Raw genomic sequence first — 20,891 nt, 5'->3', positions numbered from 1 at the left:
AACCGTGCGTCACACAGAAGTCTCCTGATGTATCTGGATCTTTCCACGGCAGTAATTCGTTTGAAAAGCTGGTTACACATATGTAACTGCACTTTTGTGTTTCTTATAGGACCCGTATGAAAAAAAAAAAAAAAACACTGCGTCATTATTTAAATAAATTGTGTCATTTTGAAACAACCGGAGATCCCAAATCACGTGATCCTGCCGTGCGGTGACGTCAGCGGCTCTCAGCCCAGTTGCTCAGTTCAGACCACCAGGAGGAGGAGGAGGGAGAGTTTGTGTCGGCAGCTACTCTCCAATAAATACACACAAGGTAAGGGTGTTATAGCTTTGTGAGAATATTTTAGGCGTGTGTGTTTGTGTTTATTTTGTTAATAGAAATTATTATTATTATTTTTGTAGTTGTTTTTCATTAAATTAGCTGTCGGCGCGGTCAACGAGCACCGTTTGGCTAGCAACGTCCAGTACCTGCCCGTCCGCGGCTGTCACTTAACGTTAGCCGGACAGAAATCGGCAAATGAACAAAACAGATTAAATTTGCATAACTGCACATATCACACACGTATCTAGATACAGTGAGACACGAAGAAAAGTAGTCGGCTGGGAAAGGAGCCGACTGTAAACGTGGGGGCGCGGCGTGATGGTCACCGTCCTACGAAAAATAAAAATAAATAAAAAAAACAACTCAGTGAATGGATCCATCCTGGCGAGTTAGCTAGCTGTTCTGGATATCCCTGGCCTACTCACTGTCGCTTTAGCGGTCTTGGTTGTTTGGGGGGTAATGTTTTGTGGGATTGGGGTAACAGATGATCGCAGTGTCGCATTTATCTGCGCCGGTGAGGCCTAGGAGGAGGTGCGCCCGCTGCAGGTACATCTCGAAAAAGACGCTCGGTGCTCATATTGGATTCAGGTTTCTGTTTTGGTTTCCCTTCGTACTTAACCTATTAATAAATTTGTCATCATTCTTTTTGGCCCAGATTGACTTTAACTTTAAGAATTGGGAGTGGGTGATATAGATGAAATCCTTTATCTTGTTCTATGTAGCTTATATCATGTTATTTATATATTAGAGCTTGAACAATTGTTTGATTAATTTACTTGTTAAACTGCAACTATTTTGACGATTTATTTATTGTTAAGTAATTGATTTTAGAGTACACAATGACCTTTACCTTATTCCAGCTCCTCCAGTATAGGTATTTGCTGCTTTTCTGGTTTATATCACTGTAAATTGATCGATTAGTAGAGGGAAATAATCCGCAAATTAACTGGTAATAAAAATAATCAGTTGCACCCAGATTGTTATTATTATATCAGTTTATGGATAAAATACACAAAGAGGAAAACCTGTTGTTGGCTCACTAGGCTACTAAATGTTTATTGATGCAAAACATATACAAACATACAGTATTGCCCTACAGCAGTTCTGCTCACTGTTTGCAATATTGCATCACAATGGTCAATGGCTCTTGTCCAGAGATATTAAAGGGATACTTACTATCATACAAATGATAAATTATTTTTGACTAGGAGGTAAATAATTATATCACCCAATCTGAAATAGAGCCATCATGATAAGGTCAGAAAATCAGAGAGTTGTCACATAATAGTTTGACTGCTTCTAAAATCAAGAAGGAAAACATTGCCATAATATTAAAACAATATTAATACCGCTATATTACCCATTACCTCGTTTCAATGTTTTTACCTGTTGTTTCTATCTCAGTGTAAGGCCATCTCCATGAATAATCCACACATCTCCAAATATACACTGTCTCCATTAGCCCAAAACTGTCCTTTGCTATTTATAGTCTAGATCCCCTATCGTCCTTATTAGCTCTCCCATAAATGTTTTTTATTCACAGGTTGACAGTGTTGTTGGTTTAAATTCTGTATTTACACTTGTGTTGAGTGAACCTAAAGGGACATACCTGAGCAAGATGTTTATAAGCTCAGACAAGCAGCCTATGTGTTCCTCCCTGACAACTGCCAGCTGGTGCAAATTAGTTTGCTCTCCTTTTAATATAGTTTTATGTTGACTTGCTTTACTACACTTACATTGAGTGGTTGTAGCTTATTGATATGTTGAGTGAGAACTTTTAAATGAACATTTTTCAAATTAATGTTATGTTATGTTCATGTGTCGTGTTAAATTTTACTGTTAATGGAGTATGGGGGAGGTATTAAACATTTTGGATAAGTCTGTTTAGCCGACACCAGTTTTGTTTGGGAAGATTTGGATTTTCAAGGATCAGTAGGCTTGTACTATCCAGACAAGAGCAATAAAGCTGAGCTATCCTGCCAACACCACCTCCTGAAATTGCCAACTGCTTATGCAGTGTAAGGAGTGATACGTTGATTTCATCTCTAAGCTAATGATCAAAAAGCATTGTTGGAGTTCTAGCTTTGCTTACAGTGGCCACCAAGGGAAAAAAACACATCTTTTTTGAACAAGAAAATGTTCTCATTATAATAATTCTCTTCTAATGAGAGACTTGAAAAATAACAATAAGCTGGTATAAAAAGTACAAACTTTAATGCTGATATAGGTCTTCCTAATTTAAATTAAAAAAAAAAAAAAATCAGTCCTGTTATTGAGAGAAATTGAGATTTTGTTCACTGTGACAGCAGTATGTTGTCGTACTATACTAACCTACACAAAGTGCAACCATCTGTTACGAGGTGAGGTGTCTGCAGTTTGACAGTGCAAGAGCTGCTTCTCACGTGGCATGGCATGATGACAATATCTTGCCAGACTGCTGCATTGGCTGGCAGAAAGGCTGATAGCAACACAGTGTAGGATTTTGTCTGCCAGGTGGTCTAAGTGACAATTTCATAATGGGACTCAAGATGTTATCATGGTGCACTCAATGCTTTTCAGAGTTGGATTAAAATTCAGCTGGTTCTGTGGTTGGTGCATGTTGCGTGAAACAACCCTGTGAAACTTTTCATCCTACAGGTTAAGAAACTGTGTTGCGTTGTGTCATTTTTAGAAAAAGGTGCATCTTTAAAACAAGTGGGATTTCATTTCATCCTCCATCAAAGATCACAATTTCTCAGTTTTGTTTTGGCGCCACATATAATAGCATGCTTACCTTTATATGGGCCCCTCTGCTTTGTGTGGCTGCGTTGTCAATGTGTTTCCGGGTGTTGCTCAGGCATGCACATAACATGTTGTGCATGGGTTTGTCAAGGTATTGTGTTAGCCTAATTGTGTTGACGTGGCTCTCTGGCTAGCCCACTGAATCCCTCCCTTTAACCTAATTCCCCTAGCGATAGCTATCAGCAGAAGCCAGGGATAGTGGCACTGTCTTTATCCATAGCGTCGGGGTGTCTCTCCTAAGAGGATTTGAAATCTCCCACATAATGCTTGTAAAGCTGTACAAACAGTGCATCAAACTGTCTCCTCACTCTACAAAAAAAGCAAAAAAAAAAAAGTTTTCTCTGAATCCTCTTTCACTATATCTCAGAAGTGGAAGTGAAACTGCTGTGGTTGTTGAAATGAACTTTTGCACTTGTTAAATGAAATGAGAAGTTCGCCACTAACCTTTAATATACTCTTCTGAAAAAATCTTAGTCTTTTTTTTCTTTTACATTTCTTTGTGTAAAACTATTTTTAACAGTTTCTGAAATAATAAAATCAACTGTTTTTTTTAGCGATTAGTGTCTTAAGACACATCAAAAAAATAAATATGTTGTCAGAATATCAGAGGAGAAGGCCGTCTGACCTAACTGTTGAACTGTTGAACTGAGCTGAACTGTTGTTTGACTTCATGCATATTTCTGACATAAGTGTCTCATCCTGTTGACTTTTTTACTTTGGACCATATCTGGTAATCCCTTTAACACAGATGAAAAGCCACAAACATTGAATTCAATCAATGTAAGGTCACTTCTGTTAAACTTGACTTGCAAGATCATCTTAATCTTTTACTGCAATCTTGAAATATTAATATAAAGCACTGAAAGATAATTCAGTTAATATACATTTCTTAAAATCATACTGTCATGATATGATCTTACAGTGTAATCTTTCTACAAATTTCTGTTGTCCAAACTAGAGATACAGAGCAAGCTAAATTATAAATTAACAAAGTTAGTTATTTAAGTTTTTGTTTTACACATATGAAGAGTTTGTGCTCATGTAACACATAACAGAGGAGCACAGTAGAGCTGAAATGATTGATCGACAGAAAAATAATCTAATATACTACTATTCAGTACTTTCTTTTAAGTATAATATACTTGTATTATGCTTTGCTAATCATAAACCAAGTATTGTTGAGATTTGGACTGCAGGTCAGACAAAATAAGTAATTTAATGAGATCCCCTTGGACCTCATCACCTGGACCAAACAATAAATGAGTTAATGGAAAAAGTGATTCGGAGATTAATCAAGAATGAAATAAACTGTTATAGTTGTAGACCTAGAGCAGTCTACTTTCTTTTTTTGTTTGTCATTGCAGCCGTATCGCCCAGTCCAAACATGCATGACAGATTCTCTCAAGTCAGGAGTTCTAATCTTAAATTCTTTACATGGATATTGGACAGGGAGTGGATCACATGCTCTGACTGTGTGTGTCACATGATTAGTTGAGCGGTCTTGGGTTACTCAGTTACACCTCTGGATTCATTCAGTTGACAGACGTCTCATCTTGTGTGACACAAGCAAACAAAGCCTTGAATTACTGAGGAAAGTGTTGTATGTCTGTTCAGATCAAGTCAGTTTTTTTTTTTTTTTAGCTAAACCAATAATGCCTGCAGTGCAAACAGTTAACTGACAGATAGTTGGATTTGTCAAGCAGTTCAGCAAAACTACTGCACAGAGCGCATTGTATACCCGCCTTACACAACCATTGTTGTCCAGACAGCTGGGAGGGATTTGGCTCCTCAGATAATGATTGTAATCTGTTATGATCTTAATGGAGACTGTCAGTATGAAGCAGATCCAGGACTCGCCATGTTTGTCTGCAGTCTCTCACTACACTGTCCTAGTGATGGATAGACAGGGATCATGATGTTTGCCAGGGAGAAATAGAGCAGTGTTGTATAACGCTCACCGTTAATTCAGTGTGGCCTGGAAAGAGGCAAGGAGAAGGATGGAGCGAGTGTGAGCATGTAAACACGATATTTAGTGATCTGATCTGTGTTTTCTAATGGGTGGTGTGTATTAAAAGTGAGGACTGAGAGTGTGTTTGTCTGTGTTGGTATGTAAGCAGTAGTTTAAAAGGCACATCTGTATGCACCACTTTAAAGCCAGTCTGATGCCCAGTCCAGCTCTTCTTTTGAAGTCAGCAATTAGAAGAATGGCTTTTGGCTCCCTTCCTGCTGAGCAAAAGTCTTCCTCTGGGGACAGGAGGCCTTTTATTTGAAAACTGTGCAGCATTTTTGAAAACACCAATCAACCTTGTAAATCTGACGTCACTTGCAGAGAGATTTATGTTTTCTTGTGTGCAGTTCTTGTGTCTTGCCTCATTAGCGTTATAGATTGCAATGAAAATGACACAGAAACCATGTGACCAGGGTTTTGCAGGGGCCTGGTGGGGCAGGGACACTGCAGTAAATGGCCAGTATGTCAGGTCTCTTCCAGAAGCAAAGCAGATTAATAATACATTTGGTTACCAAGGCACCACCTTCATCCATGGTAACATTGTCAGCACTGAAGTGGACAGTGTTTGCTTTTTCCTTGTTTCTCTCACACCACCCATCCCAGCTTTGTGTTTTCTCCTGGCTAAGTCCATACAGCCAGTGTGTGGGATTGACAGTTTTATGTCGGTGTAAATGTAGCCTGTGATTTCTTGTGTAGTTTTCCTCATCAGATTTTTTCACAAGAATGCACAGTTCTTACTGCAGTACATTTCTTGGAGGTCTATAGTTGAACTTTATCACTGGTGGAGTTTCAGAATTACAAGGTAACCTCAAATGGAGAAAGAGATGCATGTGACTCAAGTGTGCAAATGTCCCACTTTTTAATTGTTGTTTTCATTTAGGTTTTCTTAGTCGCCAGGGTGCACTGGATCTATCTGAAGCCACAGTTTGGACTGTTTCTTCCTCTCCGCCATGACTCCTTTGCAAATTTCCAGCCACATAGACACATGAATTTGACGTCACTGTTTTGCAATACACAGCTGTCAAGAACACATGCTGGCATTGATAAAAGGAATTGATAAGCTCAGAGTCATGCAAGTACAGTGGTTCAGACAGTGTGGAACCGGCTCTCAATTCCCATCACTGTTCAGAGGCTGTTGCTGCTATTAAATGCCCCTACCACCATCACCACCCTCACCTAGCTGGGTAAAATAGACAGCTGAAACGATAAGTCAGTCTATCTTAAATTAATCTGCTCATAATGAATCGACAGTTCTGCTGTTTAAGTCACAGTTTAAGCTAAAAGGCCAAATATTATCTATACAAATCAAATGATTAATAGATTAATTGAGTCCCCTCTTCTCCCCCTTCACCTCCTTCCTGCTTTGGCAGTAGAAACAGCCTTACATTACATTTAACTTTCCATTTTTATCACATATTACTAATAGTTTGTGCACCACAACAAAAGCAAACATACTCAAATCAAAACAGTCACTGATTTTATCAAGGCATTCCATTATATCGTAATCATTACTTAATAATAATCAACCAAATTACCATTACTCTGGAACAAATGCATTCAAATCTCAGAATAATTCATTTGTTGTACTTCCATGAGTACTAACTAATAATTATACTTCCATTAACTTTAAAGTCATTGCTCAAATTAAATCCTTCCTCCCTCATACTGATGTTCTTTGCCATTGATTTCTGCTCTCTGATGCCTCTCCCCGATCCGCCTGTAAGGCCTTCAAGGCTTTGATTAGAGCCTGGTTCTCTTCATCCCCTGTATTCCTGGTCTCTCTCCTGCCCTGTGTACTCTCTATTACTTGTGTCACAACAATCTTTAACCTTAAAGATGGCCTGTGGTGGCTCCTCTTTTTTCCTTGTGCTACCCCACATCCTAGTTTTTTCATGACCGCCCTGTCCATTTATTTTGGTGTGTTTGAATAAAAGGCCTATTTTGGCAGAAGCAAAATCGAAACAGGAATGTAAAAGAGCATAAAATTATGATCATAGCTGGAATTTAGCTTGTGAAACAGAAAGGCAACGTGATGTAGCGCTATTTCGTCTTTCTGTCTTCTCTTCCTGCTCCATTATTTGATTGCCTGTCACCTTTTTAATCAGGCAGATACAGTGTTTGTGTCTTTGCCAGTTTGGCCTAAATGTTGTACTGTCATTGCTTTTGCTCAGCTTCCTTCTGAGGCTGTTGAGATTCAATAAAGATGCTGAAATTGTATGTATAAGGATACAGAATTCCTTGCCTGTTAAATGCTTGTTTGTACTGGATGTTGCTTTTTAAGAAAACTAGTTATAATTCTAGTTCTCCTCTTTTCACAGATTATTCTTGCAGCAGAGTAAGCCTTCCCTCAAACCATGTCCCAGGACAAGAGTGGATACCCTGGTATGGGTGAGACCAACCCACTTCATAACAATGTCTATGGACCCCCTCAGCCAGGTTTTGGCATTCCCCCTCCCAACTACAGCCAGGCACCGGGGGGACCATACCCACCAGCAGCTGGCTATGGGCAGCCAGGCTTCCCCCAGGCAGGCCCAGGTTTCGCCCCTGGTCCTTTCCCTCAGATGCCTTACCCTCAGATGCCCTATCCTCAGGGGCCCTACCCTCAGGGGCCTTATCAGCAAGGAACCCCACAGCCAGGCTTTCCCGGAGACCCCATAGGTGAGTAGTTAAACTAAAGGTTTTAGGCATTAATTAGAAGCCTTTATCTTTCTAGGTCACCATATTTTTTGTTATTGGATATCTGAATTTGTCACATACAGTGCATCTGTAAAGTATTCACAGCGCATCACTTTTTCCACATTTTGTTATGTTACAGCCTTATTTCAAAATGGATTAAATTCATTTTTTACCTCAAAATTCTACACACAATACCCCATAATGACAAAGTGAAAAAGGTTTGCTTGAAATTTTTGCAAATATATTAAAAATAAAAAACCAAAAAAATAGCCTATGTCCATGACACTCAAAATTGAGCTCAGGTGCATCCTGTTTCCTGAATGCCAAGTGTCATGTCTGGAGGAAACCAGGCACCGCTCATCACATGGCCAATACCATCCCTACTGTGAAGCATGGTGGTGGCAGCATCATGCTGTGGGGATGTTTTTCAGCAGCAGGTACAGGGAGACTAGTCAGGGTTGAGGGAAAGATGAATGCAGCAAAGTACAGAGACATGCTTGATGATAAACTGCACCAGAGGGCTCTGGACCTCGGACCAGGGCGAAGGTTCATCTTCCAACAGGACAACGACCCTAAGCACACAGCGAAGATAACAAAGGAGTGGCTTCGGGACAACTCTGTGAATGTCCTTGAGTGGGCCAGCCAGAGTCCAGACTTGAACCCGATTGAACATCTCTGGAGAGATCTGAAAATGGCTGTGCACCGACGCTCCCCATCCAACCTGATGGAGCTTGAGAGGTTCTGCAGAGAAGAATGGGAGAAGCTGCCCAAACTTTTTTCTCTTTGTCATTATGGGGTATTGTGTGTAGAATTTTGAGGTAAAAAATGAATTTAATCCATTTTGGAATAAGGCTGTAACATAACAAAATGTGGAAAAAGTGAAGCACTGTGAATACTTTCTGGATGTGCTGTAGGTGATAAAGTGCAATATGGCCAAATAGTGGAACTGTACCTGCTTTTGCTCTATTTTCAGTTACCACTTACAAAAAAACGATCTGCTCAGCAAGTTGTGTTCATTAATTTCTTTTCCAAAACTTTTCCTCTTTGCTCATTAAAGCTGTCTCAGTTTACCATCTGAAAGTGGCCAGTTTGGATGGAAATTTTCTCTATAAATGAATTTATACCTCAAAGGCACAATTTTATCCAAATCAACAAAAAAAAACATTGGTGACTCCACTTTACATCTGACTTAACACAGATGAAAGGGCAATCAATGAGATGATCAATACCACACACAGAGTGTGCATCAGACATGCATCCATTTGTTTAGCTTAGTTTTTTGTCAGTTGATTGTTTTATTTAACATCTATTGTCCTGTTATTGTTTTTCACCAGCACCTGCTGGCAGCCCTGGCTATCATGGTGATGTACCTCCATCTTACTATGACAATGAGGAGTTCACCAACTCTGGCTTTGAAGATAAGATCATCCGACAAGCCTTCATCAGAAAAGTAGGTTCTTTACTGTGTCCAACAGATTACATACTGTATGCAGTACAACCAACATTAATACAAAATACCACCAAACATAATTCTTCATCTCTCAAAATCACTTCATTCCTCTTTCCCACCAGGTCTTCATGGTTCTCACTGTGCAGCTGCTGGTCACTTTTTCCTTTGTTGCTGTCTTCACCTTTGTCGATGATGCCAAGTACTTTGTGCGACGCAATGCATGGACATACTACATGTCCTATGCAGTCTTCTTTGTGTCACTAATCGTCCTCAGTTGCTGTGGAGACTTCCGCCGCAAGCACCCCTGGAATTTGGTTGCACTGGTAAGAACATGCCCTAACACCAAATGATAAAAAAAACTATGAATTACCTGTTGTAAAAGTCAGTTTCCATAATGAATCAACAGGTTCACATCTTACGTTACATTTTGTGTATGAGGGTCAATGTACAGTGATAAGTTGGGATGACTCTGAGCGTCAAACATATGTAAGGCAAGAGTGTAGTTAAGGTTAAACGCCCATAAACACTGATTACTCACCTCTCAAACTTTGAAATAGCGTTTATGCCTCCTTTTCATGGCATTTACGTACACTTCACATCACACACTTGTTAATGCAGTCTAACTGGGCTACCTGTCTGTTTTCTCAGAAAATTCTCAGATTACTAATTTTGTTTTCTGCTGCAACATTGTATCCTCATGTCAACATTTTTGTTTCCACGCAGAACGACATCTGACGCTAAAGTTAGAAGGTAGACTTGAAACACTGCAGGAAGTGGTTTCATAATGCAGAGAAATTAACAAGTTCAGAGGATGAACAAATGACATCTAATAGGTGCTACATTAATTAATGATCTATCAAATGAAAGTAACTAGTTAGTTATGAGTGAGTAAAGTTATTTTTACATTAGTGTTGCTTAAACCGTCCAGTTTACCTAACTTGTTGCCAGTTGGTTCGCAACAAGTTAGTTACTCCTTAGGTCCTAACCTGTATTCCCACTACATTAAGTTGTTAATCAGCAACTGCTGTAATTAACACTATGCAAGTGAGAAAGGAGTCCGGCTTTGAACTCCCTTCTCAGCTCTCTTTTTTCTTGTTACACAGCTGTGAATTGCACTTTTCATGTGAACAACTGGGTTAAACACTAAGAATGTCTCTATGAGAGACTGTCTGGAATAGCACACTATTCCCTCCATATTTGGGTGATATTGCATCCCCTCTCCTCTATGATGCCCAGCTTTCACTCTGCCCTCCAGTGTGGCCTTTCAGCCATAAACTCGTTTGATTTTTAATGTGGTCAGACAACATGTGTAAGAACTAGTTCTGACAGAGTATACGGTGGCCTTTGAATATTGTACTTTGAAAACAACACTTAAATCACTAGCATGTAAAGTTTGTAATGGCTCGTGTTAATTTGGTTGTGTGTTTTCTGTGTCATGCAGTCCATTCTGACCCTGAGCCTCTCCTACATGGTGGGAATGATCGCCAGCTTCTACGACACAGAGACCGTCATCATGGCTGTGGGCATCACAGCGGTGGTCTGCTTCACTGTCGTCCTCTTCTCACTACAGGTCAGTACACATGTATTCACATGCCCACACACAAACATCAACCTCTGGTTATTTGTTATTTGTGTAGTAAGGGAGATGCTCAACCTAGGCCCTGTTCAGACCTGGTGTTAACATATCTCTCACGTGATCTGATCAGAAGTTCAGCTCAAAGTGCAGGCATGAACACACCCAAGACGCATTGAAGGTGAATTCAGAGGTGGCCTGGTTCCCTCTGCTATAGTCGAACTGGCAAAAAATGAAAATGTGTTTATTTGCATATGGAGCTAGGAAGTGAGATCGGATCACAAGTGGTCACTCAAAACGCATGTGGAACTGATGTACTGAAAGCTGTATGTTAATGCCAAGTCTGAACAGGGCCACTCTTACACTAGCATGTCTTTATCTTAGAATTAAAGCTGCTTGTTAATGGTTTAAAACATTAAATATTCAAACCACTAGCTGTGAGTGTAATGAATAATCAAGGCTGCATTTGAATATGTCCGTTAGTCATGTAAAGTGGTGTGTCTCACATCTTATCACAGCTCATATTGCTTTTGTTTTCTAAGTCGCTTTTCTCTTGTTTTTTTACTACAGAGCAAATATGACTTTACTTCCTGTCGGGGCGTGCTTTTTGTGTGCCTGATCGTGCTGTTGCTCTTCTCCATCCTCTGCATCTTCATCCGCCACAGGATCCTGCACATCGTCTATGCCTCACTTGGGGCTCTGCTCTTCACCTGCGTAAGTTTAGCACTCATAGCGTTTCATTTTCACATTAATAATTTCAGTGGCTCCTGTGTGACTTTAATTTCTGTCTATTATGTTGCAAATTTCAAATTGAGCACTATAATAATGATCACTTAGATGTTATAACTTGAGCTAGGGCAGATGATTTCATCAAACGTCTAACCTGTAAGTTAATTCTCCAGTTGGGTAAGTTGATATTTGTGTGGTGATGGCGTCCAGTTGTCTGGATACAGTTATTAGACAGTCATTATTGGCATAATGATGATTTTTCCGCCTTCTAGGGAAGGTTATTCTGCTCAGTAAGGGATAATTCCGTCTGCAGAATGTTAAGAGACTAAAGCAGAAACTGGGTAGGAAAAAGATTCATGCTTAGCAAGAGGAACGTGGCACACAAACTTTGTTATTAAGATCTGAATATATGATCATGCATTGTGAGCCAGACTCAACCAAAACATCTGTTAAAACACTCTTAATATTGAGTGGTGGAAGTACTCAGATCTTTTATGTAAGTAAAAGAACCAATAGCGCACTTTAAAATACTCCATTACAAGTCAAAGTACTGCATTCAAAATCCTACTTAGGTAAATGTACATTAGTATTGTCAGCAAAATTTACTCAAAGTAAAAGTACTAGTACTGCAGTAAGGTATTTCCTCTTACTAATATCTTATTATGTCGGACATTATTAGATTGTTAATATTGATGCCTCAGTGTATAAGCAGTGTTTTTTTGTTAAAGCTCCTCAAAGTTCTGATACACAAATGATTTATGAGCTAGAAAGGTTTGGAACAACTGGTTTAATCTCTAATACAGTATCATTTATACACATATAAATGTTTTATCTTTAAAGTAACTGCAGCTGTCAGATTGTTCGCTATGTAGTGGAATAGAAGTATAAAGTACCCTAAAATGGAAATACCTCAAAATTGTACTTACACACAGTACTTGAGTAAATGTAATGGTCACATTCAACCACTGTGAACATCTATTATATTGCGAGTAAAATAAAAGCTTTGGGTCAACAGAAGTAGATAATTCCATAAAGAATAGAATTCAGACAGATGATCAAGGGAAGAGAAGGTGTGATAGGAAGCATTTGATTAGTGAAGATTAACTCCTGAAGACTAGCAGAACAAAGGGTCTATTGGCCTTTTATTATACTAGTGCTAAAAGGGTATTCCCATTAAAATGGATGGGAGAGGCCTGTGTTTTTTTCATGCATGGGTGTTATAATACATTGGAAACTTGAGAGAAGCTTTAGATATGTGTGACAGTATTATCTTAAGCGAGACTTGAAATTGATATAATGTACACCATATGAATATGCTGTAATGTACATACCATTAAAGTTCAATTGATAGCCCAGGCTTTTATTTGCTTTAGTCACTGAATTCAACTGGCCTATGTCTGGGAAAGGGCATCTACATGGGACAGGCCTTTAATTCCTTTCACACAAAACTTGTGTATTGTTCAACCATTATGGATATTAATTGTATAAAAAAAATACTAGGCAATAAAATAACACATTATGAATCATTCATTTCATCTAACTCTGAGAGACAGCACATACACAGAGAGAGAGAGCGCGAGAGATCAATATCACAATAAATATAAATCTTTTGAGATGATTAATGCCATCCTTGTTCTTCTCTGCAGTTTTTGGCTGTGGACACTCAGCTTCTCCTGGGCAACAAGAAGCTGGCCCTGAGTCCAGAGGAGTACATTTTTGCTGCCCTCAACCTCTACACTGATATCATTAATATCTTCCTCTACATCCTGGCTATTGTGGGTCGCTCCCGCGAATGAGGCTGCACCTTAACAGCAGGGACCCAGAGAATGCCTCTCATTATTGTGTAATGTTGCTAACATGCCCTGTGATCTCTGACTCCTTTTACTTTTCTCCAATTTTGCTCTTTATTTCCTCTCCAATCATACACAGTTATTTTTTAACAGATAGTAGGACTGTGCAGGAGATGCAGCTTGTCATAAAATGCAGCTGAGAGGGACACTTAAAAAAAACAAAACTTGCCATTAATGACAGAATGCAATGATCTGTCTTTTCCTCACTTTGACTGCTCTGCTTGCTCTTACTGTCCTCTGCTTCTACTAACACAGATGACAACATTATGTCTACACTACCCACCTCCCAACTTCCAGTTTGGCACGGCAAATACAGTGTCAAATGTGTTATTGTACGAGTGCTTGGCACTCGGCCTGGCCTTGTCGCAGAGAGTAAACTGGAAAAGTGGCGCTATCTGTGACACTTAATATTGATGCAAACGATCTTTGCCTGAAGAAGTTAGTGCTAGAAATATCCTCTCCTTCAACCTGTCTGTTTTCCCAAACTACTCTCTCCCTTTTCAAACTGCTGGTGTAAAGTAACTCTGCATGGCAACATTGGAAACACAACTAAAGATGTGTTACAATTCTTTAGAACTACCAGAGGAAAACCTCTAGCTTGCTTGTCATAGCTGTAAATAGTTAAGTGTATTAATGTATATGATGCCAATCTCCCCCCTGCCACTGAAAGGCATTCTGGGGTGATTCATATGGATGTGCTTCTTTTTGGGAAAAATGTGCTCTGTTATCAGAACTGTGCTGACCCAGTGTAGTAACTAAAATCTTTCAGTGGCATAAGAATAAAGATCAGCGTTGGATGTGTATAACAAATATGAACATAAATTAATATTTATAAATTATATATTCTTTCATAATATCTTTTCAAAAGGATAAAAATTTAGTTCTGAAATTATTTGTATAACAGAATCCCTATACCTTCTTTGAGTGTGTTTTTTTTGTGTTTTGTTTTTTTTTTTTTTTTCTTTAACTGTCTTCACCAATTCCCTCTTGTGTGGTCATCAAAGTGAAGTGACATTTTAGTGCTGTATTTATTTTTTTCTCGTTGCAACTAATGTGAAATATTGAAGTACTGGCATTTCTGACCACTTTTTTTACCAAGCTAATCCAGGTTTCAGAATTTCAAAATTCTAAACCAGTTAATATGAAGTAGACCGACACCAAACTTGAAGGAAATTGCACTTGTAACTTTTCTATTTATTAAGTTTGATGTAGATAGCGGGGTTGTTATAAGCTGGTGTTAAGGAAAACAAACTCAGACTGAAATTTTCAAAGACATGATTGGAACATCATAACATACAGGATGCATAACATACAAAGTAAAACAGGCAATAGGATTCAATATACACTGGAAGCCAAGATACTCCTACACACAAACACACACAACTTGAATGATATATTTAACATGACATTTAACATGTTTTATTCTGTAACTTCTGTTTTGATTTTTCACCTTTTGCATGACTCTCTCCCATTTGCATGTGCTGATAATGCACACTGTACAGGTGCTCCTGTTTTGAAGAGACACAGTGTTGTTTGGCAGCCCTGTTAGACTTTTTTTTTAATCTTGTGTTTCTATCTAACTAATGTGTATGTGTATATAGAACTCCTTAGTGGTTTGACGTGTATAGATCAAGTAAGTTTTGGGCTTTGTAGGTCTGTTTGCATTGTATATTTGCATTAAATTAAAGTGGAATCACATTCCTCCACACAGCTGTTGGCTTTTCATTAAAATTAATACAATGTAAAGGTGTTTACTTTGTGTGTTGTTTTTGTGTGTTGTACATGTCATCTGGTTGACAGGAAACTGCACATCAGATAAAGTAAATTTAACTTCCCAAGCCCCTCATAAGGCATTTTTCAGACAAAACAAAAACGGTTGTGTTTTTGATTGTAATTATTAGAGCCTGACAATATATTGGCTTGATCAATATTAGTGGCTGATTTTAGCTAATCACAGAAAAATGAAATTGTCTATTTATCAGCCAATAATATAATGTGCCTTTGCAGAAGTTGCCAGCTGAACAGCAGAGATTTTTCAGTTGATGTCTCGCTCAGTATCATATTTTCTTAAAACCAAAGAATCTTAAAATATTATTTTTTGAGTCATACTGTATCTTTGTGTTGCAAATTAAATAGAAGCTATTCTGTAGTTTGTTTTTACTCTTAAATATAGATTTAAAAAAAAATCAAAAATCGACTACTGAATTTCTTTCAAGTTTAAGACTTATAAATTGTGCCTTAGTTCACATCAGATCAAATTTGACTCATAAGATTTAAGGGCACTGAAATATATTAAAGCAGCAAGTTTCCAACTGTAAATGTCAAGATTTGAAATATAGATTGCATCTGTATCTGTAAGCCTCTGGTAACAGGGCATCCATTACACTGTTTACAACTATAACTTCTATCTGTAACTATAACTTTTCAGATTTAAATATGAATATTTAGTTTATTCTGCCACTGGGTGCACAGCCACCTTTGAAGTCTTTGGCGCCAAACGTTTCGTCCTTCAAGTCAGGACTCAAGGAAAAGTGGATTTTGCAGTTACCTGGACAGTTAAGGAAACGCTCCTCTGGCCGGATAGACATGAGCAAATTGACAGGTTAGATACGTACATTAAAACTGAACTAAAGTCTAACTACAAGTGGCTAACTTAAACCGATTTAAGAATATGTAATGTGACAAGAATTCCTGTAGATAACTGTCAATGGTAGTGTCTGTCTAACTGCTCGGTAATAATGTTGTCTGCTAACGAATACTTAAAATGAAACAGGGATAATAATAATAATAATAATAATAATGATAATGCAGAATGTTAAATAATAAATCCAATATTACCGTTAATTAAGCTCTGACATTTAATTTCGGGAAGGCCATTTGTGGACTAAACTGAAACTGTCAACGTTTTTAGCAACAAACTAAGCTAGCGTTAGCTGCATTTCGTTTCCGTTTGGCTAACGGTAGCGCCGGTGTGAATTTGTGCCAGCTCATCCTGGGCCAAGACAAAACCTGAGCTATACAGACAGCTTGTAAGTTCACTTCAACCCACCGAGCTATTGACCGTGTGGCTAATAAGGGTAACTTGAAGATAATTTACAGAAAGAAACGCAACACCACAAGTTGTTGCTTATCTGACATGTTTTGTCTCCATAACAGGATTCAACATTGAGGACATGGTTAATGTTTCACCACTGAAAGAGGGTAAATTAGACAAAGCTGCACAAAGTAGCAAAGTGCAAATGAAAACAATCTTTAACACGTTTAAAATAAGGCTGATGTTTTCATGTCCTGCTCTGTCAGGTGGTGAAACACAGGAGCCCAAAGTTGAGCAGCTGATGAGCAAACTGAGGAGGCTCCAACAAGGTAGTTTCCACTGACGTGGACTCATCACATTTTAAATTGCAAGTAAATCAGCTATTACAGATCACAGATCAATCGCCACTGGATTTACTTTGTTGGAAAGTTTTTCTTCCATTTAAAAATTTCAGTTGAATTGGTAAATTAATCAAATCAAGCCAAACTTTCTTTATTTCATCGCGTTGGCTGTATATTTATTGTGTACAAATGGTTAAAAGAAAAAAACAAACAAAAACAAGTCGTGAAAGTCGTGAAACTGGAATTTCATGTAGAAGATTGCCCTTTATATTATTGCATATCTCTTACGAAGACTATGTGCAGGCGTGTTTACTTGGTTTTTTGTATTGATTCCTCCAGATAATTACCTGTCGCGTTCTTCCGTCTTCGTGTTGAATTGCGTTTGTTTCGGACGTGTGTGGCGTTGTAGTAGTGAGTTGGATATATCGACGGTTAGTTCATTATTTAGCTCTAGTATTGGGAGACTGTTAATCTAATCAGTACGAATCCTCAATTTCTAATTACATGTCGTATATTATGTACAAGCCAGCATGAATTTAAACTCGTAACTCAGTTAGATCGGGATGGGAGACATGTATCTTGACACAGTAGTTAATCTTTGTAATGCCACTCTTCCACTTCCGCTAGTAAGTCGCGTTGACTTTTTCTTTAAATACAATAAAAACAGGTAGAAACGACAAATGTGAACTACGTGTCGGACGTCTAAGGAAGTAAACTGCCCGTACAATGTGAAAACACGTAAACATGGAGGTCTTAGTCTGTGTGAAATCTTTGGTAATGTGCACCAATAAGAAGGCTGATCGTGCTGGCGATATGCTAATGAACACGCATTTTCTTCTGGGTTTAAGAGAAAAAGTAGCACATAGAGCCAAAACCTTAATAAACTAACCTAATAAGGATCCGAGTTTAAACACATTTAACTACATGTGATAAGTAAAAGTTTAGCACTAGCACGGAAGTTAAAACCGTGAGTTAGACAGCTGTACCTACAGATCATAACAGCTGTTATACCAGTAGCTGAGTATCGTCAGTGAGGTACATCCTTACCTGTTACTCCTTCAAAGGAGTATCAGATCATGATGAATGGAGATGAATGAGATATGATTAATATCTCCATCTTGTAGGGAACAGCAACACCCTTCAAGATCCATTCTGACTTCTTTGTAAAAATAAAAAAATTTTCTGCATACAACTCAGCAAAAAAGAAATATAATAGACGTATTCACTGCTTCTATAAATCTGATAGAAAATTCAATCAAATTCTGTGGAGACTTCAGTAGAAATATATCTGTGATGATTCACAGAATATTAATTGAGTATTTAAAATAGCTGTAAAGCAATCACAAAACAACACTCAGCAGTTCTCATGATTTAGTTACACTGTGTTTTATTCAAGGTAAAAGAGCCCTGGAAGAAGAAATTAAGGACATCAAATCTGTCAGTGACTCTTTGCAGGAAGAGCTGGCGACTTGTAAGACACAAAATCATGAATCATTTTCTTTGATTCACATACAGTAGACTTATTACTTCTAATACGTGTATGTGTTGCTGACATGTTGTCAAAGACCTGCTAAAAGTAGACAGTAACTTAAGGCAACCATTTATGCTATGTGTTATGTACCATATATAATGCTTATTTTATTATCAAATATTATTAACATGCAATTGCCATTGTTTTTACAGTACAAACTGAAGCTTACCAACTGGAGGGAATTCATAAAGAAAAAGAAGGTACTTGCTGGTAACATGTATAGTTAATTACAGTCCAGCAAGTATGAAGATTTAGTTTGTTTAATGCCATTTACATGTAAAGTTTTGGTCGACTATGTCTGGAAGCAAGTTTGTCATCTTTTTTAAATACACAGACAATAAATATAAATAACTTGATTAGCACTTTTATTACTGATGTTTTATTCAGAGCTGTGCAGGAAGCTGCAGTTCCAGTGTGAGGAGTCTGGGCAGGACTCTGCCAGGTGAGCTCCACCCCCACCAGATAAATATGATTATTGAATATCTTTAGCTATGAGGAGTGTGGATCAATGATTTGCTGAAGTCTCAACATGACCCGTCATTTTTCCTTCTCTATGTTTTCAGACCTGAATTGTGTGATTATGATGTGTAACACTAGATGGCAGTAACTTACCATGGCAACATCCTGGATGTTTTTTTCTTTGATATATTGTCTGTGTTAAACCATACCTGTATTCTTAGATATATTATGATATTTTGATATATTGACTTAGTTTTTGATTCAGTCTTGTTATTGGCCATGTCAGTTTTTAAATATTTCGGGGGGTTTTTTACTATTTGTAATAAATATTACAACATTTTAATGTCTTGCCTGATTTCTTATTTATGTACTGATAAAATGTTGAAATTTTTTAAATAATCTAAAAGTGTGGACCTTTGTAAAGATAAATTTATATTCAGTGGCATAGATTTATCTGATCCCCATATCCAAGCATGTAACACTGGCACCTGTGCCAAGTCTACTGTAGCCTACACACTGTAAGCTAGGTGAATTAATGGTTCAATGGGAATTTTCATATTTTGAAATTATTTATATATTGCACTGGGTGATGAATTGTGTATATTTTGCAGGCAGTTAAAGCAGAATGAGAAAAGTGAGGAACTGCTGGAACAGTACAGATGTGAAATCCAGGAATTCAAGCTTAAACACCGGAAGCAGCGGTACCTATTAATGAATTATTGTATTAAAAAAACACCTTATCAAACAGCCATATTTATAACCTTTTTTTCTGCAGGATGAAATTTGAAAACCAACTTCATCAGCTGATAGAGCAGCACAAGAATCTGCACTCCATCTTTGTAAGTTTGTTTATTTAATATTAAAACATGTGGTGCTTTTTTCCCTAATTATATATTTTCCCCAGTTCTCTAAAATAGAATGATGAAAATGTGACTTCTTGATGGTATTGTTAATTACTCAAGTCCTCCAATTTGTTATTTAGTCTCCAGAAAGGCTCCCGGATGAAATAGGGAGTGCTGAGAAGACAAAATGTCAGCTGCTATCAGCTGGTAAGTACCCACTTAGAATTTATGCACATTCATCTGTAAGCACACATGCAGTCAAACATTTCATTAATATAGTATTTTCCTTTTCCAACCCCTTTGACACGCTTTTATACTGTGATTCTTGTAGAACATCTGAAGTTGGCTCAGCTGTGCCATCTCAATGAGGAGCTAGACAACGTGAGGAAACAGAAGCAGTTGGGAACAATAGCTGCAGAGACTCAGGAGAAGTAAAAATACATGATCAGTGGGATTTTTAGAGAGTCAGAGTAATAGTTCCTTGTTGTATTCCCAGGTAGAGGCACTTTGAACACTCATCTCTTTTGTCAGGTGAAAACCAAGGTGAAATGTCACCTTCTGGGTGTCATCAGCTCAAAGGTTGCAGAATCCTGCCAAACCCGTACAGCAAAAAATTAAACTTGAGTTGACCTAGAAATTAAATAACGAGAATTTTAGTCACAACTTTACCAGTGACCTCCAACTAAAATATTAGCAGACCAAACTTAATTTATTCCTATGTCCTTGGCTATTTTTCTCTAAGTAGTTACTGCTGTTATATTAACTGTTCTGTGAGGCATGGGCTTGTTTTAATGATCCACTTTTGTGCTGGAATATCTGCTGTGACATTTCATTTCAAGTTGTGACATTGCTATGGAAAGGTTTTTATTTTATGAATCTTAAAGAACCTATAAATGAAAATGTAGCCATTCAATATACAGACCTAAAGTACACATGTGCACACAGCCACATTCAACTTCAGTTTTAAAGAGATTTAATAAAACACTTTTTTGCAGTATTTAAAATACAATGTAATACTATTTTAGGTTTTTAAAAAGAAGACATTTAACCAGTGCAACTGATTTCCCCTTATTAATGCCAATTACTTTATTACAGCCAGGAACACATACTTATAAAAATGGACATGAGGCACATTAATGGAACAGTGAGGGTGACCATAATCAAATTTGTTACTTATAATATCAACAAGCCCTTTTCTGCATAAATATATACATAACCCTGGACAGAAAACTGTAAGTGTTCTTTTGATGTACTGTACAAAAACATACTAAACATTAAATGGTTTGATGCCCAGT

At 37.8% G+C, this 20,891-nt stretch overlaps 2 protein-coding genes and 1 non-coding gene across 6 annotated transcripts; all 3 read left to right on the top strand.

Annotated features, from left to right (window-relative positions):
• Window positions 1-160: 160 nt before the first annotated feature.
• On the top strand, window positions 161-15,139 carry grinaa (glutamate receptor, ionotropic, N-methyl D-aspartate-associated protein 1a (glutamate binding)). The gene is made up of 7 exons (XM_071500281.1): window positions 161-313; window positions 7,430-7,769; window positions 9,122-9,237; window positions 9,360-9,560; window positions 10,679-10,807; window positions 11,381-11,524; window positions 13,186-15,139. Exons 2-7 carry the CDS (start codon window positions 7,466-7,468, stop codon window positions 13,333-13,335), a joined length of 1,044 nt encoding a protein of 347 aa, XP_071356382.1. The 5' UTR covers window positions 161-313; window positions 7,430-7,465; the 3' UTR covers window positions 13,336-15,139.
• A 557-nt stretch (window positions 15,140-15,696) lies between these two features.
• LOC139634052 (synaptonemal complex central element protein 1) lies at window positions 15,697-20,826 on the top strand. 4 transcript variants are annotated; one of them, XM_071500286.1, is made up of 10 exons: window positions 15,702-15,991; window positions 16,546-16,590; window positions 16,690-16,752; window positions 18,161-18,235; window positions 18,448-18,495; window positions 18,683-18,737; window positions 19,366-19,455; window positions 19,530-19,593; window positions 19,737-19,803; window positions 19,928-20,826. In XM_071500286.1, exons 1-10 carry the CDS (start codon window positions 15,976-15,978, stop codon window positions 20,029-20,031), a joined length of 627 nt encoding a protein of 208 aa, XP_071356387.1. In that variant the 5' UTR covers window positions 15,702-15,975; the 3' UTR covers window positions 20,032-20,826. The 4 variants fall into 4 exon arrangements, with proteins under 4 accessions (XP_071356390.1, XP_071356389.1, XP_071356387.1 ...); XM_071500287.1 differs by lacking the exon at window positions 15,702-15,991 and adding an exon at window positions 16,021-16,418; XM_071500288.1 differs by lacking the exon at window positions 16,546-16,590 and having other exon boundaries at window positions 15,699-15,991.
• On the top strand, window positions 17,789-17,921 carry LOC139634689 (U8 small nucleolar RNA). Its single transcript, XR_011694027.1, has one exon. It is a non-coding gene; the product is annotated as a U8 small nucleolar RNA (small nucleolar RNA).
• Window positions 20,827-20,891: the final 65 nt, after the last annotated feature.

This window comes from Trachinotus anak, unplaced genomic scaffold (assembly GCF_046630095.1).
Source record: "Trachinotus anak isolate AG129_WGS33_773 ecotype Australia unplaced genomic scaffold, CSIRO_AGI_Tana_v1 ptg000016l, whole genome shotgun sequence".
Classification (NCBI taxonomy): Eukaryota; Metazoa; Chordata; class Actinopteri; order Carangiformes; family Carangidae; genus Trachinotus; species Trachinotus anak.
This window is presented reverse-complemented; position numbering and strand designations above follow the sequence as displayed.